The 25,902-nt window shown below is 44.2% G+C and overlaps 1 protein-coding gene across 2 annotated transcripts; it reads left to right on the top strand.

The window, feature by feature from the left end:
* The first annotated feature begins 9,485 nt into the window (after positions 1–9,485).
* On the top strand, positions 9,486–22,057 carry LOC136505575 (ubiquitin C-terminal hydrolase 12-like). Of its 2 annotated transcripts, none has more exons than XM_066500741.1 (31): positions 9,486–9,756; positions 9,915–9,996; positions 10,113–10,263; positions 10,358–10,515; positions 11,677–11,942; positions 12,023–12,241; positions 12,309–12,417; positions 12,507–12,622; positions 13,138–13,236; positions 14,220–14,329; positions 14,738–14,812; positions 15,445–15,523; positions 15,607–15,753; positions 15,845–15,925; positions 16,014–16,133; positions 16,529–16,651; positions 17,168–17,245; positions 17,339–17,427; positions 17,516–17,624; positions 17,856–17,924; positions 18,027–18,137; positions 18,570–18,625; positions 18,720–18,897; positions 18,987–19,088; positions 19,168–19,239; positions 19,414–19,479; positions 19,634–19,699; positions 19,845–20,042; positions 20,855–20,929; positions 21,015–21,101; positions 21,490–22,057. In XM_066500741.1, exons 1-31 carry the CDS (start codon positions 9,727–9,729, stop codon positions 21,529–21,531), a joined length of 3,363 nt encoding a protein of 1,120 aa, XP_066356838.1. In that variant the 5' UTR covers positions 9,486–9,726; the 3' UTR covers positions 21,532–22,057. The 2 variants fall into 2 exon arrangements, with proteins under 2 accessions (XP_066356838.1, XP_066356837.1); XM_066500740.1 differs by having other exon boundaries at positions 9,487–9,756; positions 9,912–9,996.
* Positions 22,058–25,902: the final 3,845 nt, after the last annotated feature.

Raw genomic sequence — 25,902 nt, 5'->3', positions numbered from 1 at the left:
CATCACTACTATCATCATTCTTAGTTACCTTGCGTTCACCCTTGGCCATAAGGCATAGGTGTGTAGAGGATGATGGCGATGGTGGCAGTGAAGATGCAAGATCAATAGCAATGGCGGCCACCTTCTCATTGTCACTATCATCATCGGATGATCCACTTGATGAATCAATGTCCGTGAGCCAATCACCGACGATGTAGGCCTTTCTACTCTTCTTCTTCTTGTGGAAGTCTCTCTTTTTGCCATCTCTCTTCTTGTATGGCTTGTTCTTCTTCTTCTCATCTTCATCTTCATTACTTGAGTCATCTTTCTTGCCCTTGTTCTTATTCTTGAACTTGTCTTTCTTGGGCTTTGTGCATTGATGAGCGAGATGGCCAAGTTCGCCACAATTATAGCAATCCATCTCGGAGATAGGCTTTCTTCTTGAGCTTGTGAAGAACTTCTTTTTCTTGCCATCGAACTGGATGCCACTCTTGTTGAGCTTCTTTAGCATCTTGGTGGTCTTCTTCACCATGAGAGCAAGACTTTCATCATCAACTTCATCTTCACTTGAGCTTTCATACTCAAGTCTTGTCTTGCCCTTCTCTTGGCTAGCTTTGAATGCTAAGTCTTTATCTTTCTTCTTGTTAGAGGATGAACCATCTTGTGGTGTGATGTGCATGTACATCTCATGAGCATTGATCTTTCCTAAGATTTGTGTCGGTGTAGCGGTGGAAAGATCACCTTGGTATAGCACGGTCACAATATGCCCATATTTGTCAATGGGGAGGACACTCAAGATCTTTCTCACAACATCGGATGGTGACATTTGAGTAAGTCCAAGCCCATTGACTTCCTCTACAAGAACATTCAAACATGAATACATCTCATTAGCACATTCTTTGGGAAACATCTCAAATGAATTTAGCTTTTTAATCACAAGATGATAGCGTTCCTCACGCTCACTCTTGGTTCCCTCATGGAGCGCACAAACGTCCGACCATAGTGCATGGGCGTCTTTGTGGTTCCTTACGCGATTGAACACATCCTTGCAAAGGCCTCTAAATATGGTGTTGCGAGCCTTTGCATTCCATTTTTCATAATTAACCTCATCGCCTTGTAGGTTAGTAGCATCCTGAGGTTTTGGGAAGCCTTATGAGGCGACTCTAAGAATACCAACATCTAGAGCTTCTAAGTATGCCTCCATGCGGATTTTCCAATATGGAAAGTCATCTCCCTCAAAGATAGGAGGAGGTCCATCCCCATGAGACATCTTGCTCTAAGCGGTTAAGCTTAAAAATGTGAGCACGAGGCTCCGATACCAATTAAAAGGATCAAGATGCCCAAGAGGGGGGTGAATTGGGCTAATTCTAAATTTTCTTGCAATAATCAAATCCTACGGTTAGCCCAATTAACCCCTTGTGCCTAGAAAAGTGTTTCTATTAATCTAACGCACAACAGACTTGCAACCTATGTTCCAAACTTACTCTAGCATGGCAATTCTATGAATGTAAAGACAAGTATTGAATTGCTCAAAGTAAATAGAGAGAGAGAGGAACACGGCGATGTTTTGTCGAGGTATCGGAGAGTCGCCACTCCCCACTAGTCCTCGTTGGAGCACCCACGCAAGGGTGTAGCTCCCCCTTGATCCACGCAAGGATCAAGTGCTCTCTACGGATTGATTCTTCGATACTCCGTCGCGGCGAATCACCCAAAGCCGCTCACACCTTGAGTTGGGTCACCCACAAGCTCCGTTGAGTGATCACCAAGCTCCCAATCACCACCAAGCCATCTAGGTGATGGCGATCACCAAGAGTAACAAGCACGAACTCTCACTTGACCACGCGAAGCCTAATGAGAAGATGGATGCACACTTGGCTACTCTTGATTCACTAATGAGGCTACTCTCTTGGATTCTCAAATCTCAATCACCTCATTAGGACCTTGCTCTTCTTGGCACTCACAAACATGTTTCTTAGCTGTTGGAATGAGTAAAAAAGTGACTCCGCACACGAGTGGAGCTTCTATTTATAAGGCAGCCTAAAAAACGAACCGTTATGAGCTTCTGCGGGGTGACCGGACGCTCCGGTCGTACTGACCGGACGCTCCGGTCAGTTCAACCCGTGAACTAGTGAAAATGTGATGACCGGACGCTGGCAGGGTCCGGTCACCACTGACCGGACGCGTCTGGTCGCATTAAACCCTTACTGGAACCTTACTATACTCGACCAGACGCTGAACCCCTAGGGTCCGATCAGTACTGACCGGACGCGTCCGGTCGCAGATTTACTTCTCTGGAACCTTACTGGAGTCGACCAGACGCTGGACTTCAGCGTCCGGTCACTTGACCTCTCCAACGTCCGGTCACACTGAACGCAGTCTATTGATCAAATGAACTGACCGGACCCTGCGGCCAGCGTCCGGTCACACCGGAGCCAGCGTCCAGTCAGCATTTGACCCTCTATTCACTTCCAACTCTCGATCATACGTGAATGAAGTTTGCTTCAAAGGATCTTTGGCATTCGTAGGAGCTACCTAGAGCTAGTTTTAACAAGTGTGCACCACACCTAACTCACTAGACTCACCTAGGTCAAGCTACCCGCCCATACCCCCCTTAATAGTACGGCCAAAGGAAAAACAAAGTCCTAAACTACTCTAAGTGTCTCTCCAACTCCAATCGACATTTAGAACTAGTCATCCTTAACCTTGTCGTCCATCCTTTGAAAACCAAAATGATTTCCATCGTAGGGGCATGACAACCTTGATTGCCCAATTGATCTCCATTACCATGACCTAACTTAATTGCATCTGCAAAACACACGTTAGTCATAGTAATCTTGTATTGTCATTAATCACCGAAACCCAACTAGGGGCCTAGATGCTTTTAGTGAGTACCTCATCGACGAAGGATATGGGTTGCTGGACCTTTAGGTGGTGTCCTAGCTCCTCCCTTTCGACAACTAGGGCGGCGCTCACCACGTGGTTGCCTATCGTAACATAGAGGAGGAGGGGTTCTCCCCGTTCGAGAGCGATGAGGATTGGGGCCGACGTCAGTGATGTTTTGAGGCTTTCCAAAGCCTGCTGTACTTCCTCAGTCCAGATGAACGCGTCTGTCTTTTTAAGAAGCTTGTAGAGAGGCATCCCCCACTCACCTAGCTGGGAGATGAACCGGCTCAGGGCGGCCAAATAGCCGGTGAGCCTTTGTACGCCATTGACGTTGCATATAGGGCCCATGTTGGAGATGGCCATGATTTTTTTTGGGATTGACCTCGATGCTGCGTTTGGGCACGATGTATCCAAGTAGCTTCCCCTTTGGAACCCCAAAAACATATTTTTTGGGATTCAATTTGATGTTGAACCTTCGGAAGTTCACGAACGTTGCGGCCAAGTTCACGATCAGGTCACAAGCTTGAGTCGTTTTGATCACTATGTCATCAACATAGACGTCGATTGTTGGTTTTGGCCGCTCGACTTGGTCAGGCCGGTCGAGCGGGTTGATTTGATCGGTGAAACATTGCTGTATGCACCGTTGATAGGTGGCACCAGCGTTCTTCAGATCGAAAGGCATAGTTATGTAACAGTATGAACCATACAGGGTGATGAATGAGGTTACGAGCTGGTCAGACTCTTTCATCGTGATCTAGTGATAGCCTGAGTAGGCATCCAGAAAGGAGAGGGTTTCACATCCTGAGGTGGAGTCGACTATCTGGTCTATGCATGGCAAAGGAAAATGGTCCTTCGGGCATGCCTTGTTGAGGCCGGTATAATCAACGCACATTCTCCATTTCTTAGTCTTCTTTTTAACAAGAACAAGATTGGCTAGCCAGTCGGAGTGGTATACCTCCTTGATAAATCCGGCTGCTAGGAGTTTGGCGACCTCCTCGCCTATGGCCCTGCGCTTCTCATTATCAAAGCGACACATGCGTTGCTTAGCGGGCTTTGAGCCTAGGACGATGCATAATGCATGCTCGGCGACCTCCCACGATATGCTGGGCATGTCAGAAGGTTTCCATGCGAAGACATCGCGATTGGCGCATAGAAAGTTGGTGAGCTCGTATTCCTATTTGGCCAGGAGCTGGGTCCCGATCCGCACCATCTTGGTTGGGTCAGTAGGGTCGATCCCCACCGCCTTAGTTTCCTCGAGTGGGTGGAAGGCAGTCGAGGAGGTTGGCTTGTTGTAGTCTAGGATTGCTGGGGTCGACAATTCTTCGAGCCGAGGGAGCTCGGCTGAGTTGATAACGGTAGTGGTGAGCTCATAATGCTCGCAGTCGCACGTATAGGCATGCAAAAAGGTGCTACCCACATTGATGACGTCGTTTGGTCTCGGCATCTTCAACTTGAGGTAGATGTAGTTGGGGATCGCCATGAACTTGGCGTAGCATGGCTGCCCCAAGATGGCGTGGTAGGACCCTGGGAAGTCCACCACCTCGAAGGTGAGGACCTTCGAGCAAAAGTTGTCTCAGTCGCTAAACGTGACGGGCAGGTTGATCTGCCCGAATGGGTATGCCTGCGTTCCCGGGATCACACCGTGGAAGGGAGAGCTCACTAGGCGGAGCTCCGACCGGGGGATACGCATGGTGTCGAGAGTGTCGATGTAGAGGATGTTGAGGCCATTGCCTCCATCCATCAGCACCTTGGTGAGGCGCTTCTTGTGGAAAATGGGGTCGACGATGAGCGGGTAGCGACCTGGTCTGGCGATGTGGGAAGGATGGTCCCTCTGATCAAAAGTGATCGGAGATTCTGACCAGCTAAGGAAAGAGGAGACAACCGTTTGGGCGACACATGCCTCTCTGTAGCGCACTTTGTGCTGGCGCTTGGAGTAGATGGCATTGGATCCCCAAAGATCATGAGACATTCCTCGGGATTGGGAAAGCTATCCCCATCCTTGCCCGCCACGCCTCCTTTCTTGGCCGCTGCCTCGTTGCCCTTTCCTTCTTTTGGTTCACTGGCCTATCGTAGAAAGCGCCTAAGGAGTTCATAGTCCTTGTAGAGGTGCTTGACGGGGTAGGCGTGGTTGGTGCATGGACTCTCCATGAGCTTGTTGAAGTGGTGGGATGGCCCTGCTGGGGCTGCTTGCCCACGTGATCAGCCACAATGACCAAAGCAGAGTTGCCCAATCGGCGCCGATCCTTCTTGTTCTTTTGCCCCTTTATGTGGAGGGGCCCTCGTCTTGGTCGTCGCTCTTAGCCTTGCCCTTGTCCTAGCCTCCGCTAAAGACCGCTCCGACCGTCTCCTCGCTGGAGGCGTGGTTCATGGCGACATTGAGCTGGTCGCGGGTGGTACGGGGCTTCAGACAGCCGAGCTTGTGGATCAAGGACTCACAGGTTGTCCCGGAGAGGAACGCACTGATGACGTCCGCACCAACGACATTAGGAAGGGAGTTGCATCATTTTGAGAACCTACAGATGTAATCCTGCAGGGACTTATTGGGCTCCTGCTGGCAGCTCTTGAGGTCCTAGAAATTCCCAGGGCGGACATACGTCCCCTGGAAATTCCCGATGAAGATCCTCTTGAGATCCGCTCAGTCGCGGATGCTGTCATGTGGGAGGAATTCGAGCCATGCTCGAATATGCTCCCCCATGTAGATGGGGAGGTATTGAATTATGAAGTGGTCATCATCCACTCCTCCGACTCGACAGGCGAGCCGGAAGTCTTCGAGCCATATACCAGGATTTGTTTCCCTAGTGTATTTGACGATATTAGTAGGTGGTCGGAAGCATTGTGGGAACGACGCTTTTTAGATGCGACGGCCAAAAGCCCATGGTCCTAGGCCATCTAGGCTAGGACTCCGGTCATCCAGTTGGCGACCATGCCTAGGGTGCGTTTCCTCGCTGCCCTTGATTGTCTGGTCGGGGCCCCTGCCGCCTGCTCTCACCGCCCCTTGATGGACATCATCATCACACCGGGCTTGACACCAATTATTGACGATGCTGCGAGCGTCTTGGTTCAGCCCGAGGCGTTCGTGCATAGGTGGTTAGTGTGGAGTGGGCACCGGGTCAGGCCATGGTGCAGCTGCAGCCTCCGGTTCTACGCCTAGCGACTGTAGTGGTGAGCGGATGGAGCGATTCGACTGGTGTGCCTCCATTCCCTCGGTGCAGAGAGAGGTCGTGAGTCGATGTCACGACGTGGAGCTCTCTGCCTATTGAACGACGGCGGTTTCCACCAGCATCCGGAGGTTTTGGTGGATCGCCTGCTCCTAGGGGTCGACAGGCTCTAAAAGGCCGCGTAGAAGCATCACCGCAGCAGCGATGTTCTGGCTAGCCTAAGCGAACTATGGGGGATTGTCCCCCTCCCATCAATGATGTTGCGCTGGACCTGGAGGGTGCTACCCTAGGCGACGCTCGTCGGGTTACGCACGTGTGGCGCAACGTGCTACGCCGAGTGCGCCGGCGCAGGTGGCGGCTGGCTCTACCACCTTTGTCATAACTCCTCGCCGTGCTCCTACGCATGCGAGGGCCTCCCCATGAGGGTCCGGTGGGGTGTGGGTCTGTAGAGACTCTGCTACCACCGATGGCTGTCCTGGGGCGTCCGCCATAGTGCACTCTTAGGATAGAGGGTGGCTAGGTGCCATGACGTCGCTGATGCTGGAGCCATCGCTTTCAACCTCATCATCCACGAGGTCGTGAAAAGAGGTAGGAGCGTAACCCGCCATCCCCACGAATTCGGATGTGAGAGGGGGCGACGTCAGCATCTTTCAGAGCCCCCGCGCATATGCGTCCATGGGGGATGCGAGGCCGTAGGGGAACTAGTCGCATGACGGTTGCGGTGGGGACAACGGGGTCCCTCCGAAGAGTCGGTGGAGGATATTAAATAGTGAGTAAAGAACAATATGTACGTTACTCACAATGGGGTTTGAGCCCAGCGTGGGCTCGGAGCGAAGCGTAGGTGCTTCGTCGTTGAGGTCGCTGGGTGACCCGGAGCCAACAAAGGGTGCTCCTCCTCTGACGGGCGCCGGGACAAGTGCCTCCTTGCGAAGGCGAAGCATGCTGAACTGGTCAGCGACGAAGTCCAGGCTTCTGAAGAGAAAGGTCTAGGATGGCTCGAAGATGGGAGAGACCCACATCCCAACAGGTGGGAGCGTGGGAAACTCCAGCAAGCCAAAGCGAGTCGTATCGCTTGAGCCCGTCATGACGAAGATGCGGAAAGGTGGGCCATCCGATGACCAAAAGCGTAAACATACGACGTCCTCCCCACGGACGGCGCCTACTATCGGTGCGAAAAGTGACCAACAAGTAAATATTTATCGTTTTGCCGTACGTTGTGATCGGATGTGGCCTAGCACTCAATGACACAATGTTTATACTAGTTAGGCAATGTGCCCTATGTCCATTTTGAGTCGGTCGGTGACTTTATTCCTAAGCCCAGGTGCTCGAAGTTTGCTGTGGGGTTACAAACGAGTGGGAATAAGATAGAGGTGTTAGAGGTCCGGTCGGACTCTAGACTGAAGGGCTGAGAGTGACGGAAGCTCCTATGTGCGCTAAGTATTAGAACATATGCTCTGTGTAGCTTTAGAGTTCTAGAGCCGTGAAGCTGTTCGAGTGCTTAGAATGTCTAAAGCTAGCAGAGAGAGAGAGAGAGTCAGAATGACCGTCCTTGTTGGGAGAGAGCGTATCCCCTTTTATAGATGAAGGGGGAGGCCTTACAAGTTCAAGAGAAAGAGAGAGTGTGTGTGCCCTAGTCTTGTTGCCCACTCCGTTGGGTACAAGACAGTTTGTCGGCACCCACAATACTGTTGACGCCTAGATGCATGTGGTAGGCTCCATCGTGGTTTTCTGGTATGGCAAATATCGACGCCTACCATACTGTAGGACAAATGTTGGCGTCTACAACACTGTTTGTGTTCTGACTTGTCTGGAAGGCTGCAAAGTACCCTTCTGGCATGGCCTGACAGTACTGTCCTATAGGTGTGTAGGGTACGGTCCTCGTTATTGCAGTTTGACTTGAACGCATTACCTTATCTGCTCCGCTTGATTTCTTCGGTCCTCACCGAGCGGGCGTCCCCGGTCGGTCGTTTCCAGTCGGCTCCGACCGCGCCGATCGGAGAAGAGCCATAAGCAGAGGTTCGGTGTATTCCCCATTGGAGAAGCAGGTCAGAGTCGGAAGCGAGCGTCGTCCCCCTCTTAGCAAGGCCTTTCGGTCGAAGAAGCGGGTCAAAGTCGGAAGCGAGCGTCGTCCCCTCCTTGATCAGGCCTTTTCGGTCGGAGAAGCGGGTCGGAGTCGGAAGCGAGCGTCGTCCCCTCCTTGGTCAAGCCTTCCGGTCGGAGACTGGATCGCTCTTTCGGCCTATCGTTAGGTATCTTGGCCGGCCCAGGAGTTCTGCGTCGTTCGTAATGCCGTTTGCGGGGCCGAGTTTTTGCTGGAAAGCGGGCCCATTAGAGACCCCGGATTTATGAACCCAACATCGCCGGTAAAAAACTGCCTTAGAGACACTAAGGTATCTTAAATTGTGAAAAAAATTGTCTTGGAAAACGATTACAACTACTAGAAAGGAAGCCTATTGTTTTGTGGATTTTTGTGGAAGAAAGAAAAACTTTCTTAGATGGTGTTTAAATTTAGGAGTTAAAATTTAGAGGCGTCACATCGGGGTGTCACATAGGAGTATTCAGATAGTAATAATAAAACAAATTACATAAGTAATCAGTACTCCGCAAGAAGAATTTATTAAGTATAATTATTCCGTCATTAGCACATGTTTATTGTAGCATCACATTGTCAAATCATGGACTAATTAGGCTTAAAAGATTTATCTCATAAATTAGTTATTTTTAGTCTATATTTAATACTCTATGCATGTGTCCAAACATTCGATGGGATATGGAGTAAACCCCCTAATTAGTTCCTGATTTGACAATGTGGTGCTATAGTAAATATGTGCTAATGACGGGTTAATTAGGTTTAATAAATTCTTCTCGCGGATTACTTACGAATTCTGTAACTTGTTTTTTTATTAGTATCCGAAAACCCCATGTAATATCCCATATGATATCCAACGTGACATTCAAAACTTTACCGCCTAAATTAAAACGAGACCTAAGGTGGTGTTTGGTTGCCCCTCCTAAATTTTAGTCGATGTCTTATCGAATGTTTAGACACATGCATGAAGTATTAAATATAGACTAATTACGAAACTAATTACATAGTTTGCGACTAATTTACGAGACGAATCTTTTAAGCCTAATTAGTCCATAATTTGACAACATGGTGCTACAGTAAACATTTGCTAATGACGGATTAATTAGGCTTAAAAAATCGTCTCGTAGAGTATTGACGGATTATATAATTTATTTTTTCATTAGTATCCGAACACTCCATGTAACATCGTCTCGATATATCTCCTAAATTTTAGTCACTGGATCCGAACACCACCTAAGTTGGGAAGAAAATCGTCTATGTACATGCTACTAGAAATGAAGGTTATTGTTTTGTGGACTCTGTCGAGAAGAAGAGAGAGAGCGCTCGGTAGTCGCGAGTCCCAAAAACTCTTGAGCTCGGCTCCTGTCTGAACTGTGCCGTGCCCGGCTCTACTCGACCCAGGAAATCACGAAATCGCCCCCGACAGCACGCGACCGACCTGTGCTCCCCCTTCACCGCATCAGCAGCTTCCCCTCGCCTGCCTCGCCTCGCATCCGCCCTCGCCCTCGACCCCCGCCCCTTCTTCCTCCTCTTCCCGCCGCCTTCCGCCGTCGCCGCCGCCGCCGCTTGGCGGACGCCTCTCGCACACGCACCGCAGTCGCGGGCAACGACGACCCCATGACTATGATGACGCCGCCCCCTCTCGAGGTACGTGCTCTCCTTCACTCTCTCGCTCGCTCGCCCCGATCTCCGCGGCCAGTCCACCCTCGCCGCCGCGCCGATCGAGGGTGCTTGGGTTCGCGCCAGGGTTTACGCACCGGGCCGGATCTGACCCCTCAGCCCGCGCTCTTCCCTCCTCGCAGCAGCAGCAGGAGGACGACGAGATGCTGGTGCCGCACCAGGAGCTCCCTGTTGCTGGCCCGGAAGCTGCCCCACAGCCGATGGAAGGTGAGGACCTAAGCCTTCCTGCGCCTTCTGTGCTTTTGCTCGTGGGTTTACGTGTTTCTAGTTCTCGTTGATCTCATCTCACACGTGGTGGCTGCTGTCGTGGTTCCTGCTGCTAGTTGTTGCGCAGACAGAGCCCGCCAACACAGCGGAGAGCCAGCCGCCCGAGGACCCACAGACGTCGCGCTTCACCTGGACGATCGAGAACTTCAGCCGTCTTAACACTAAGAAGCACTACTCTGATGTGTTTGTCGTTGGAGGATACAAATGGTGAGCGTTTGGATCTCCTGCCACTGTAACCGCTGCCGGAAACATGGGTAAACGCTTGGTGGGTTTTAATGGATGTGCTACTTTTTGCTTGCAGGCGTGTGCTAATTTTCCCCAAGGGGAACAATGTGGATCACTTATCGATGTATTTGGATGTTGCGGATTCTGGGAACCTCCCATACGGGTGGAGCCGGTATGCTCAGTTCAGCTTGGCTGTTGTGAATCAGATCCACCCCAAGTATACGATTCGGAAAGGTATCTCTTTCTTCATTTAATGTTCTTCTGCTTGTCTTGTGAATGCCATTCCATCATGGAAGTTGGGGCTATAACTTACAAGTCTTCAACTGAGCTGGAACATGATGAGGTCATTGGCAGTTATATTTGATCATTGACAATTGTCAAACTTTTATCATGTTAGCATGAGGTTAACTGGAAATGAGGTGCACATTCGATTTGCCTATAACTAATTACAACTAATATGCAAAATCATAGACAAGGGTGAAGCTCTGTCCCTCTGTTATTCTGAATCAAGATATATGTAGGAAGCATATGTAGCACATGCATGACACATAAAGTTCTTAAGTTTAATAAAATCTTTATTTTAAGTTGCTTTAATTTTAAGGGTGTTAATTCACTTCTAGGTAAGTTTTTTTTTGGTTTTCATACTTACTTGATTTCTGTAGGATGTTTCCCAGCTGCGTGTCTATTTTTTCTCATCATTTTTGGCAAAGTGACAACTCAAGCTAGCGTCTCAACTCTCATGTGTGCTTGTCAGCTTTACCGCATTTGTTGTCTTGAAAATATAATTATTATGTCGATTGTGAAAGATTCTTTTGACTTCTATTTCTTTGCAAATAGCTGCATTAATATTGTTGAATGTGCCTTTTGTTAGGATGTATGTAGATCATCAATCACATACGGAGTTGATCACTGTTATAGTGTATGGTATAATATGTTCAACAATGATATATGTCGGATATGGATGACAGAGTCCAATGCATGCCATTTGAAACTTGCAAACATGTCTGGACAGGAGTACCGGACCCACATTGCTGCCTCATAAACAGTCATTTCTCAAAACTGTGTTGATTGCAGTTGTGCTTATTTAGATTTCCCAAAAACCCCTAACAGTTTGTTTCTTACTTTGAACTTTTGTGCTCAGTTACCAACTCACAGTTGCTTGAAGCTAACCTTCGGTTCAGTTGCTAATAGTTTATCAAGTGATGTATAAATACTAGAATTATTATCTGATAAGGGTTTGATTGCCAACCTTTTTTTTCATTAATTCCTTCAATCTGGCATTTTTATATGTTATTATAACACCTTTACATTTTTTCCTTTAGTTACATTGAGTTTCTCACTATTTCTGGAATATTTCTTTTGGTTGAATCTATATGTTGGTCCCATGTTTGGCAGATACCCAGCACCAATTTAATGCACGCGAGAGCGACTGGGGTTTCACATCATTTATGCCTTTGAGTGACCTATATGACCCAAGCAGGGGCTATCTTGTGAATGACACCGTTGTTGTAGACGCTGAGGTTGCTGTCCGCAGAATGGTGGATTATTGGACTTATGACTCGAAAAAAGAAACAGGTTTTGTAGGTCTTAAGAATCAAGGTGCTACCTGTTATATGAACTCTCTCCTTCAAACGTTATACCATACACCATATTTTAGAAAGGTGAGATCAATCATTGTTCTGTTCTACGCGTTTCTCTAAATGCCTGAATTTTGAACCAATTTATTGAAATGTTTTTATAGGCTGTATATCATATGCCAACAACTGAGAATGACATGCCATCTGGGAGTATCCCTTTAGCCCTGCAGAGCCTTTTTTACAAGCTCCAGTATAGTGACAACAGTGTAGCGACGAAAGAGTTGACCAAATCCTTTGGATGGGATACTTATGATTCTTTCATGCAACATGATGTGCAAGAACTCAACAGAGTTCTTTGTGAGAAACTGGAAGATAAGATGAAGGTGAATATGACAATATTGAATTATCAATACATCAATTTACTTTTTATTAACTTTTCTTTCTCCACAGGGAACTGTTGTGGAAGGAACAATTGAACAATTATTTGAAGGCCACCACATTAATTACATCGAGTGCATTAACGTGGACTATAAATCTAGCAGAAAAGAATCATTTTACGGTAGGCTCTGTCATTTAATTGTACTTGCATGAAAATCATATATTTATCTATGATATATAAATAATAGTTGCCTATGTCATGGCTTGCAGATCTACAACTTGATGTGAAAGGTTGTCGTGATGTTTATGCATCATTTGATAAGTATGTGGAAGTGGAGCGTCTAGAGGGTGATAACAAATACCATGCGGAGCGATATGGCTTACAGGTTCCCACAAATCCTGCTCTATGAATGGCCTTGTAGCTGGATATTTAGGTGTAGTAGATGCTGATTACCTGATTTTCAGAGTTTTAGGAAAGTTCCTGGTATTTCAATGAAATGACAGAATTCTGTCATAATTATCTTATGTTCTTTTTGAACAAGTCTAAACTTCAGCCTGGCCTTTATAGAAAGCTTAGCCAGCACCATCTGTTTTACTGGGGTTACCAGTTTACGAACAAAAACACAGCCATCTAGCGCCACAGTGCCTACTGCAATTCCAAACTCTCCTCGCCAAAGAAAGATACCCCCAGTTCTCCCATTCACTCTAGCAAGCACCAGACACATGATATTGAATGCCAACAAAAGATGTGCAACACGAACCAGAACACACACTCAGAGCACTCTGCTACATCTGGACAAAAAAAACTGTGTGGCTTATTATCAGTTCGGTTATGATTATCTTTTCTGACCTTTTTTGTTATTACAGTTGTACCTTAATTTCAATCTTATTTTGTTTTCAGGATGCAAGGAAAGGTGTGCTCTTCCTCGATTTCCCTCCTGTTTTGCAGCTTCAACTGAAGCGTTTTGAATATGATTACATGCGAGATACAATGGTTAAGGTTAGAACCGTGCTAACTACCACCGTCAAAATGATAAACCACTTCTATACATCTTTATCATTGTTTCAATCAGATAGTTTTTTTTTAATTGAAATGCTGGTTGTCATGGCATGCCAAGGGTTTGGCACTGACCAAATCGTTAAGCTTTAGATTGATATTAGCAATATTTGCGTAATTTCTTTCAAGTCACAATTAGCAATTCTTTCTCTAAAAGGTCTGCAAGAATTTGCATAGAGTTGATGTGATTGTATCTTTGACTCCTTGTTGTTAAGCGCTCAACAATCACAGTTGCTACTAACTCCTTGAACTGTGGAACAATGCAATTAGTCTTTGTACGCATTGGTACACAATAACACATATTTTGCTATTTTTGGGGGTTATTGAATCTGTTTTGGTGCCAACAATATTAATTCTTTGCTGTGAAGTGGATTAAAATAGAACTAATTAGTTCCAGTTAGTCACTGCCAGTTTTTTCTGTTTGGGTGCAGTCACTCATATGAGTGTTGGGGAACATGTTAAAAATGTGGTAAGCGGCAAACATCTGTTTATGCTTTGTGTTTTTTCTTTACAATTACGAAGTTATCAGTAAATAGATCATTATGACGGTTATTTCAGTTGATGCACATAGCCCAGTACCATACTGCTTGAATAGAGACTGTGACTTGATGCTTCTTTAGGATGCAAGTAGTTTTTAAGTTGTGATAATTGACACCTCCAGCACCTTGTATTTTATATAAAAAATTCGTCATTTGGATGTGCACATGTTACCCTGAATAAAACATGCCTCATTCAGACAAAAATCATGATCAATTTTTTGTAGCTCTGGTTCTTTCTTTTGTTAGGATTATCTGTTTCATGTTCTTGTTTGCCTAATTCAGTTTTCTGTTGTCTATGTGTGGCTTCCTCAACAATTAACATTAGATGTCTTTTGTTTAAGAAATTGTTGATAAGATTATCTAGTGATGAACTACCTACTTCTGCAGATTAATGACCGCTATGAGTTCCCTCTTCAACTTGATCTTGATAGAGACAATGGAAAATATCTTTCTCCAGATGCAGATCGAAGTATTAGAAACCTCTATACGCTTCACAGGTAATTTATTTGTCATAAACTGTTCCAATTCTTTGAATGGTATATAGATGCAACAGCTATAATGGAAAAATCTAATCCATGTATATAGAAATGTGAAATTCCAACCAGTGTAGCACTTCTCCTTTAAAGGATGCCCCAGTTTCAGTTACTTTTTTCTAGATGCTGATCTCTGGTTAATGTAATACAGAAGAACCTGAGTGTAGAAATTGGCCAATAAATTGAATGTATGCAACATTGTCCTTTTGCCCTACATAGTGAAGCTGTGTTAGAAAATGTGCAAATTTGAAAAAAATTGCTGTCTTCTTTGTTCTGACAGTTAATTTCACATTATTCATGTAATCTTGACAGCATGCGTACAAAAATGATCCATTTTTTCTATGCTGATGTTGCCTGTCTTTTTTCATTCAGTGTTCTTGTTCATAGTGGGGGAGTACATGGTGGTCACTACTATGCTTTTATTCGGCCAATGCTCTCGGATCAGTGGTGCGTTTCCATCTCATGAGTTTCAGTTCATGCTGGTAGATGTGTCTTCTGGTAGTTTGCCTTAATAATTTTCTGGTATGCACCATTATTTTGATTGTGGCCCAGCATTTTAAGCATAAGACATTTGTGATTCTTAAAATGCTCCATGCTGCTGTTACCTTGGAATAATTTGTGGGAAGATAACCTCTCAATTAGACTTAATGTCTCTCATATATACAACATATGGGCCTAGAATGGATGGGCGTGATATATATATATATATATCTGTGTGTGTGTATTATGTATGTATGTATGTAACAGCTGCATGATATTGAACTGGGTATTGTGTATATTTACACTCAGCCCTGCTCACAACTTCAGTATACTCATTGCTGGCTTTATCACCATCTTGTGTCTTGTGTCAACATGCAATGCAATCCTCTGAATCTGTTGGTTAGCTTTATCATCTTCTATCAGCTGCACTGACAGTTCACAGTGATAAAGAGCCTTCTTTCACAGTAATCTCTTATTTAACCAGATGGCACATGGAATCACTTTCTTTGCTTATGCACAGCACATTGCCATCCAGTTACCATATCTTTGCAAATGTTTTACAAATGCCATCTCTATGAATTTTTCTGGTTGGTTTTCAGGTACAAATTCGATGATGAGCGGGTTACAAAAGAAGACATTAAAAAGGCACTTGAAGAGCAGTATGGGGGTGAGGAAGAGGTAACATTCTATATAACAAATGTTCATTCAGTACAATGCATTACTTGTGGACTTGGATTAACTTTATTCTTTGTATGGAACAGTTGCCTCAAATAAACCCTGGTTTCAATAACACACCATTCAAATTCACAAAGTATTCGAATGCATATATGCTTGTCTATATACGTGAGAGTGACAAGGAGAAAATAATGTGTAATGTCGATGAGAAGGATATCGCTGAGCATTTGCGGGTAAGTAGTTCTTGTATACTTTACCCCTTTTCTTTGTATCATCTTAGTATTTTCGTTGAAGATAGTGATTGATTGAACTGTTCTTTTACAGATAAGGTTGAAGAAAGAACAAGAAGAGAAAGAGCACAAGAAGAAGGAGAAGGCTGAAGCTCATCTCTACACTATCATAAAGGTCTGCTCTTGTTTCAGTCATACCAGCAGCTAACTTCTCTCTTGGTGACTCCTCTTGATAGAACTTTGTTTGTAAAAAATGAAAATAGATTGCTCGAGATGAGGATTTGAAGGAGCAAATTGGTAAGAATATATATTTTGACCTGGTGGACCATGAAAAAGTTCGCAGCTTCCGCATTCAGAAGCAGTTGCCTTTTACTTCATTCAAGGTAATGGCCTAAAAAACCCTACATGTTTTTTCATACCATGGCTTCATGGTTATGATATTTGGATACTACTGGCCTATTTGCAAGGGATTGAGCTGCTACATTTATGGTGGTTTTGAACTCAAGTTCAAGCCCCTCCAAGCAGTGTTATTTTCTGTTGCAATTCTATCTTTAAAAATTAAAACGGGCACCTACCAGAAATAGTCAGCAAACTTGCTTTATGGTCTGGCTGATTAATTGTTTTCATTACCATTTTGGAACATTCCATTTACCGCATTCCAGATTTCTTTAATTTTCTAGTTGTGTTCTATACTCTGCGTCAAAGCTATAGCAGTTTGTTTTCATTACACACCATTTGATTTTGGTAGTCTCATTTGATTTTCAAATGAATTGTTCAGGAGGAAGTTGCAAAGGAATTTGGCATCCCTGTACAGTTTCAGCGCTTCTGGTTGTGGGCTAAGAGGCAGAACCATACATACCGGCCGAATCGTCCATTGACCCCCCATGAGGAAGCACAATCAGTAAGTCATTTGTTGTTTTTAGAAGTCCACACTTATAATACTTCAATCAAGTACTTAAATATGTGGAATACCACTTGGTTCATCACGTTTGAAGTTCAACTGGTGTTAAGTTTTATTTTCATTTGCTTTATTTATCCTTTCTTTTTAACTTTGTGCTCCCTTTTGGCATTCTTTTTATGTGGAAAAGGTGTCTTTTATTGTCCAATATCACTTGCAAGTTCTACCTCACATGTCACTTGCAATTTGAGGACAAGTGAATTTGTGTGCATTTCTTAGCGTTTGAGATTTGCTTACATGTAACATGTAGCATTAGTTTATTTGAACTCTTGATCTATCAGTTTGGTTGAATTTCTTGAATGTAGAATACTAGTATTATTGCAGTAGACAATAAGGATGTATTTATGTGGCAATATTTCAAAAATAGTGAAAAATAATATGCATCATATCCTAGCCTTTTACTTCTTTAATTTGTGTCAATCCATTTGTCATTTCAATTTATTTTCTTTTATTGCACAGGTTGGGCAGCTTAGGGAAGTCTCAAATAAGGCACACAATGCTGAGCTGAAGTTATTTCTGGAAGTTGAACTTGGACCAGTAAATATTGTTTATTTATTCTCCTATTTTCCCTCTTTTTTATGCCTTCTAGATTTTGAGATGCTTGGTTGTTTCTAATTATTACTTACATAGGAGTTGTGTCCAATTCGTCCACCTGAGAAGAGCAAAGAAGACATACTTCTTTTCTTCAAGCTTTATAATGCTGAGAAGGAAGAGCTTCGGTATGTTTCTTGTTAATATATTTGTCGATCATTCTGTTGAACTTTTATTACAGATGACTCACATGGTGACATCGCCCTGCTATTACAGTTTTGTCGGTAGGCTTTTTGTGAAGGCTCTGGGAAAGCCATCTGAAATATTGACAAAACTGAATGAAATGGCAGGATTTTCTCCAAATGAAGAAATTGAGCTATATGAGGTGCTTCACAATTCTGTATTTATTTCTCGAGTTCACATTGTAACTTACAGTATGCATGTTCTGCCTATGTGCTCCTTGTGCTCATACAATCTGTTCAAGTCCTTGATTGTTCGAGTGTATCTTGCGCAATGGTTAATTTTAATTTAGTACAATGTTGTGCACTTAATAATGCTGTCCTGATGATCTTCCAAAGTTGAATATTCTGTTGCTTTTGACATTCTTATTCTGCAGGAAATTAAGTTTGAGCCAAATGTGATGTGTGAACATATTGACAAGAAACTTACTTTCCGTTCTAGTCAGGTTTGTGAATTCTCTCTTTTTAGATGCAAATATTTTTTTAGTTCTATGGTCAACAAAGGCATTCGCTGATTTTTTTTTTGAATTTGTTTTCTTATGCTTTAGCTTGAAGATGGAGACATCATCTGTTTCCAAAAGGCTCCTGTTCCAGATGGTGATACACAAGTGCGCTATCCTGATGTTCCTTCATTCTTGGAGTATGTTCACAATAGGCAGGTATACTTGGATACAAATCAGTACTAACGTTTTCAACTTATCTCATTGTTTACCAAACTCTGCTTTTCTATTCCCTCTTATTTCACTGTGTTTTTGACATACTGTTCTCTCTTCACCTTCATTTACGTATTCGTGGTGAGCATGAGCTTCCCAAGTCCTAACACCTTTTATGAAATTAATATATTCGGAGGACCAAAAACCAAATTACCTTGACATGTAAAATAACTATGTAAATGTAAAATAACTTTGTCAAAACCATAACTATGTTTTCTATGTAAAATAGTTTCTCGTCGTTGCTTTGTAATGATAATTTTTTTTTATTTCTGATTTGTTTTACTATGAAAGCATAGTTATGCTTGCTGTTTCTGTGAAGTGCAAACTAATTTACTGTTACTGAGTTCACTTGTAACTTTTGTGTTGTTTGTACTTTAGGTTGTGCACTTTCGGTCTCTGGACAAACCAAAGGAGGATGATTTTTCTTTAGAATTGTAAGGGATTGCAAATCAAACTGATAAACTGGTTTTACATTTGAACTATAGTTTTGAATCAACTTACATATATGTGTTTCTTGTTTTCACGTAGGTCAAAGCTTCATACTTATGATGATGTTGTTGAGAGAGTTGCACATCAACTTGGGTTGGATGATCCCTCAAAGATCCGTCTTACATCTCACAATTGTTATTCTCAGCAACCTAAACCACAGCCTATTAGATATAGGGGAGTAGAACATCTACTGGATATGCTTGTTCATTATAATCAGGTCGAATTCTCTTTCTTTGTTTATTCATTAAGTGCATTACTGCATTTGAAAACATGACAGTGATTTATGCTACTTTTGCTTCATTCCAGACTTCTGATATCTTGTATTATGAGGTTCTGGACATTCCACTGCCAGAATTGCAGTGTTTGAAAACACTTAAAGTTGCATTCCACCATGCAACAAAAGACGAGGTTCATGTCATGTTTGTCACTAGTTCCTATGCTCATATTTTATTCCTAAGTTATGTCACTGAGGCACATGATTTGTCAGGTTGTCATTCATAGCATAAGACTTCCAAGAAATAGCACTATCAGTGACGTGATTACTGATTTGAAAACCAAGGTGATCACAAATCTGTCTTTCAGTTTACCCAGAGTTTCTCCTGAATTTTAATTGAATTGAATTTGAATATGATGTTTCTGTTGGTTTGCTGCATAATAACTATACCTATTTACTATAGTATCCTTTTTTCTTAGTTTGAAGCATGTCTATAATTCTCATTTTAATGTTCAACAGGTTGAACTATCTAATCCTGATGCTGAGCTCCGCTTGCTTGAAGTATTTTACCATAAGATTTATAAGGTTCGTGCATGGTTTATGTGAAGTATTTCCCGTATGAAGAGTCCTGGCTCTTTCTAATGCAATGTTCTAGAATTTCTGAACTTCTTTCTAAAATTAGTGTTACGTTTTTTCCTTAAATTTGGCATTGTTAGGATGATATAAGTATTTTCTGCAGATCTTTCCGCCTCATGAGAAGATAGAGAACATAAATGATCAGTACTGGACATTACGAGCTGAGGAGGTTCGTATTATTTCATTTTCTTGATGTTGACCCTTTGATCTATTCTATTGAAAAATACAATTATATTTACGTAGATGAGAAAATTGTCTGTGATACTTATGTAAAGTTGTCTTGCATGACACTGCTTCTGTCAATTTTGAAACAGATCCCAGAGGAAGAGAAGAATCTCGGCCCACATGATCGATTGATTCATGTTTACCATTTCATGAAAGACCCTAATCAGAATCAGCAAATTCAGAATTTTGGAGATCCTTTTTTGATGGTTATCCGTGAAGGTGAGACTGCTGCAGAGGTAATGGAGCGCATCCAGAGAAAACTTAGAGTTCCTGATGAGTTCTCCAAGGTAATATATCCTTATATTATTACTATTTATTATAGAATGGTACAGCGTGGGCTGAATGTAATCTGTTTATTGCTCCAACCAAATACGGGGTTAATTTAAGTTTTACTGCTATCCAACAGTTGTCCATTAGTTCTGGCTACCTAGTGGTCTTGCTGCCCCTCGGGAATTGCCGTCTTAGCTTTTGCCTTTTGCCATTCTGCCCCCTTCCTGTCAGGGCAATATGCTTTGGCCCCCTTCCTGTCATGCACATGCTTCGGCTAGCTGAGGCACTGAAATGAAACTAAATTATTGTTGCAAACCTCTCTGCCACCTTGCGTGTGCACTGTGCAAAATCATGTCAAGGCTTAGTTTCTCTAGTTATTACTCCCATTCCAAATTATAAGATGTTTTGGCATTTCTAGATTCATAGCTTTTGCTATGTATTTAGATATATACACTATGTCTAGATACATAGTAAAAGTAACGTATCTTGAAAAGCCAAAACATTTTATAATTTGGAGTGGAGGGAGTACAACATTATTAGTTGATAGGAATGGGTGCTGGAATTTGTCTTTCAAGAGAAGACATTGAGCGCCTTTTGAAAAGCGAGCACCTTACTTGGTAGGTGGGCTGACCTTTTAAGCCTCAGTCCAGCCATTCTTATCTTTATGTGAAGGTTTATACGTGGGATTGATGAGCCATAATTCTGGCAACTTCATGCCCTTGTATTTAGTTTGTTAACTACTTTATACCAGATTTCTAGCAAACTATAACATTCTCATCCCAGCAATCCATACTGCTATGCATAACACTGATAATGTTTATTTGATCAGTGGAAGCTTGCATTCATATCCATGAACCGGCCAGAGTACCTCCAGGACACTGATGTTGTATCAGCACGTTTTCAGGCAAGTGATTTCATCAGTATGCTTAAATGCATACCTTCTCTTGTTCACTATGTTCATACATGATGCTTTGCTTTTTATAATACAGAGGAGAGATGTATATGGTGCTTGGGAACAATACCTTGGCTTGGAGCACACTGATACAACATCGAAAAGGTCTTACACAGCCAATCAGGTAGGCAATGCTATTCTGTTGCGAAATGAGTGAAATAGATGTTTGATGTGTCCATGAACTCTATTCCTGGTTATGTTTATGTTGTGTCATTGTAGCTTTACTCTCGGAAGGCCAGCGCTTGTGTGATTCCTTATATCTTTTTGCCCACCTTTATATCTGTTGTTGGGTGTTTAGAATATTAACATGAATGGCTTTGCTAATTTGCTTTAGCAATTTGTTGTGCAAAAAGTTGGGAGCAGCTGAGTAATCATGGTCATGCATTACATGCAAGAGTGCATGTAGAATGTTTGTGGGTTTGATGGGGGTATATCATTTGTTCCTCAAATTAACTGCCATGTTTGTGTACCTTAGAAGCAAGTCTTCTGTTTGTTTTTTATATTGTTTGCAGAATCGGCACACCTATGAGAAGCCCGTGAAAATTTATAATTGAGAAACCTTCATCAAGCTTCAATCCATTGACAAAGGCCTCGACAACAGTATGCCCTAGATGATAAGAGGCTTCGAACTGAAAAAAAGCTGGTAGAGGAGTATAGTTGCTGCCTGTGCTGAGGCCTACAAGCCCATCAATGCTGCATCAACCTTCAGTGTTACTGCTGCTGTCTATTGGTACCGAGGGTATTCTTTTCGAGGCTTTTCCGTCTTGCTTCCAAGCAACCAAGCATGTGTGTTGGTTTTTTCATCGTGTCTAGTATGATGGCCCCTGCTAGGATAGGTGTTTGCTTAATTTGTAGAGCAAAGCTAGTACATAAGAAAAAGATTTTGGTAGGGGGCATGTATACAGAATTATAGCCGATACTCATTGCTGAATTTGCACCTCTTGTAGCTGTGGGAACAACAATGGCAGATATTGTATAATGGGTTTGGTATTGGTTCCAATTTTCCGTGCTGTTGAGAAATGTAAGGATAACTGCGTGGATAGTACAGTTTTGAGTTCCAGCCTAGGCTGTTTGTTGCAACTTTGGCATCCATATGCAGATAGTACCTGTTCCCATCTTGTAAGAAACATCAACCTTTGGTCTAATATTCTGCTTGCGCATATTGCAAACTGAATAGTGAATACTGAGACCCTGTCAAACAGAACTTTTGAAACAAATGCAACCCCAAACCAGCCCATTCTACCAGAAGAGCCAACACATTCTCGAGCCATCCAAACTCAACGAACTAAAGAGAGACCCAGTAAGACCGATTGAAATCAACATGGCTAGGTCAAGAGATCGATCGACTATTTAGAAATATACTCCATGTATATCTAGATACGTAATAAAAGCTATGTACCTTGAAAAACCAGAACGATTTACAATTACAAATTAAGGCCTCATTTGGAGTGCAGGAATGATAAAACACATGAAAAGGGAAAAAATAGGAATAGAATAGGAATGCAAGTGCAAAACAAAGGAATCGAAAACATATGAAATTTTCATACCTAGGTGTTTGATAGGCAAACGAGAAACACATGAATCTTAATTGATTTTTAAGGAGCAAATAGTGATTGCTTTCTAAATCAACCTAATTATTTCTATTCCACTCTCTTGAGTAGACACAAGCTGGTCCAATAAATCCATTGTTTGCCTTGTTCCTTGGGCATAGGGATTTTTCCATGAGGTCTAAAGTGGATTGTTTTTCTATGGAATTGAAGGGAAAGGAAAGTTTCCTTTCGAATTCCTATGAGCAATTTCTACAAACCAAAGACTGCTACAATATTTTAATCCTATGGAATCTCAATCCTATGTTTTTCCTTTATTTCAACTCCATTCCAAAGGGGCCCTAAAAAGGAGAGTAGAAAACATCCCTACACCTTATTTAGAAGGGTAATGCTATGAAGCGGGCGTCTGTCAAGATGGACCACTCTGCATGTCCTGCCTGCTCTGCGCGCCATTGCTCGCTCCCACCCGCGTGGATTCGCCCTGGCCGTCGCACGCCCCACATGTCGCGGCCGTCTCGCAAGGCCTCCACCGCACCAGCTCGCCGCGTCATCCACCATGTTGTATTGAAAGCGTATGTTGCAAATGTATGTGTCAAGTGTTTTAGATGTTTTAGAGGTATGTTGTAAGTATTTCTTCTGCATGTTATAAAAGTAGATCTGGTGTTGCATATGTTGCAATGGCTATACACGTATGTTGCAAGGGTATGTTTTAAATATTTCAGCTATTTCAGACATGTTGCAAATGTTTTATCTGGGTGTTGCATATGTTGCAGTGGATATACACATATGTTGCAAGTGTATGTTCCAAATATTTCACCTATTTCATACGTATGTTGCAGCAAGTGTTTCATGTTGCAAGTATTTTTATTAGCAGGCACGAGAAGCGAGCGCAGCAACAGGCATGGGCGTGCAGAGCATGCGGGCAGACACACGTAGGTGTAGCAGCATGCATAGCATGCATATAGCAGCAGCAGGCGAGCAACATGCGTAGCAACAGTAGGTGGGCATGCATAGCAGGCATGGGCGTGTAGTAGCAGCAGACGCGAGCAGGTGCAGCAGGCGGGGCAGGCGTGGGCGTCCAGACGAGGGCTAGTGTGCGGACGTCCGGGCGCTAGCTATGCCGTATTTAGAAATAGAACTATCCTTTATTCGAAGATAAAACACCTCTCTTGGTTATTGTTCTCCTTCCTTCTCCGGCTAGGGCCAAAGCTGCCAAGAGTTGTCGTAATCAGGGTCTCGATTAAAATATAGGATGGTTTTGCCAACCTTGATATTTGTTAAATAGATTTCTTATTTTATTTTTCTACTCTTTGTTAGCCCTCAATCCCCATATCCTAGTAGAAATACAATCGTTTGAGGGCTGGACACACGCTAAGGATGAAGGGAAAATACCTTCGTACCACTATATTCTAATCATTACTCGGTCCTCGCACGACACTCTCGCGCTCCTCCCCATTTTCTTGATCCAGATCCCGACGACCGTGATTCTCACCACGTACCTCCACACCTACCTGTTGACCCTGCGTGTCTGCACATGGAGGCCCAGGCGAGGAAGCCTCCTCGATGGCACGCAGGCCATGCCCGCCCTCACATGAACTCCGTTGGTAGGTTTGAGGATGAAGGAGGGGGAGGGGCGTCACATCGATGCGGAGAAGAGGAAGAGGACGATACATCTTGGCATAGGAGAAGAGGGGGTGGGGGTGTCTGTTGAGGAGAAGATGAGGAAGGGCAAGATCCATGCTAGGGTCGTTCGCTCCGCCTCAGCACCGGCCATCTCCGCCTTTGCACCTGGCCACACCGCCAGCTCTGCCTCAATGCCGGATCTCTATGTCTCCACCTAATTCATGCTCGGCCGCATTGCCCTCTCCGCCTCTATGCCGATGGTGCGCCTTTTGTGGTAGAACCGCCCTAAATAACACACCTTCGGAGGCGCTTGTTGTGGGGGGTGCGACCCTAGATATCCACGACAGAATACATGGGCTACGCCCCCAGGGGTGGTCCAGCCCACAAGACGAAGCCTTGTAGAGCACGGCGCTGCTCGGTGCGCCCCGTAAGACACCAGGAAGATATCCTGAAGATACTACAAGATCTGTTAGGATACGTTCGATCCCATGATTCATGTAATATGTTGTTACTTTCTGGTTATCTCCTAGATCTAACGACTTGCAACCCTGCCCCCCAGACTATATAAGGCGGGTAGGGACCCCCTCAAAACACACGCAATATCATATAATCGCCAATACAAACCAACATGCCATATGAGTAGGGTATTACGTTGTGCTGACGGCCCGAACCTATCTAACTCTTGTGTCTCTGTTGTCTTCTTGTTCTCGATTACACGCATCTCTGCCGATCAATCTACCTTCATGGGATACCCCTCGAAGGACTGCCGACGATAATCTATCGATAGTTGGTGCGCCAGGTAGGGGTGTGCGTGTTGTTTCCATGTCGAACAAGATGGTACATTTTGCAGGGTCTTCGTCCTTCCCACAACCCGACCAGATCTTTACGGTCAAATCGATCTCCTAGGTCATCAACGCTAAAGGAGACAGCGAGATCATTGAGCCGGTGCAGATCGATTCTGCCCGACCACTCCAACACCTATGACTGTAGATCTGATGTCGGAACCGCCTCCAAGGTCATCTTTATCAACAATCTGCCGCCCACTCCCCCGCTACCCGAGGAAGCGGATCGATAATGACGATCTGATCGCATCCATCGACCAGGTTGGCCAAAAGCTCACCGACTACCTCTCCATCGCAGAATTGGCTCTGACCACTCTGGTTCAGCGCCGACCACCCTCCGATTCAGATCTATCGGAGGCTGATCAGGAAACTTCAGGGGTTATAGCCCTACCCTTCGGGCTCACCAGCGTCGCCGCCTCCTACAAAGATGCCCTAAGGGGCAAATTCGCCGACCAGGTGGGAGACATCTATCCTCTCGATGACCAGATCTCCGACCAGCTCTCATCGACTGTCAACATGCTGCACATCGGCCGATGCCCCGAAGCATCCCTCCACACCATCCTGGAGGAGAATCTAGACTCTGAGTCCCAGGGCTCCACGGAGACTGTCGTTGAAACCGCCGCCGTCCAATCTCCTTTCCCACCCTTTCGAGGAGGTGGGATCTTTAATGTCAGCATCGACAGCCCTCCACAGGATGGAGAAACCGACGAGGACCGCGCCGCTCGTGTCAATAGGAACGCCAACCGTGCGCAGCGCCGAGCAAATGAGGCCGCCATTGTGCTAGCCAAAGCTGATCGCAATGAATAGCTTGACTCGCAAGGGAGGCCACACCCACTCCAACACAACCTCGACGGCGAATTTGTTCGTGTCGATGGTCACGACGTCTTCAAGACCCAAGCACCAACTTGGCCGT

The sequence above is a fragment of the Miscanthus floridulus genome, chromosome 14 (genome assembly GCF_019320115.1).
Source record: "Miscanthus floridulus cultivar M001 chromosome 14, ASM1932011v1, whole genome shotgun sequence".
NCBI classification, from domain to species: Eukaryota; Viridiplantae; Streptophyta; class Magnoliopsida; order Poales; family Poaceae; genus Miscanthus; species Miscanthus floridulus.
This window is presented reverse-complemented; position numbering and strand designations above follow the sequence as displayed.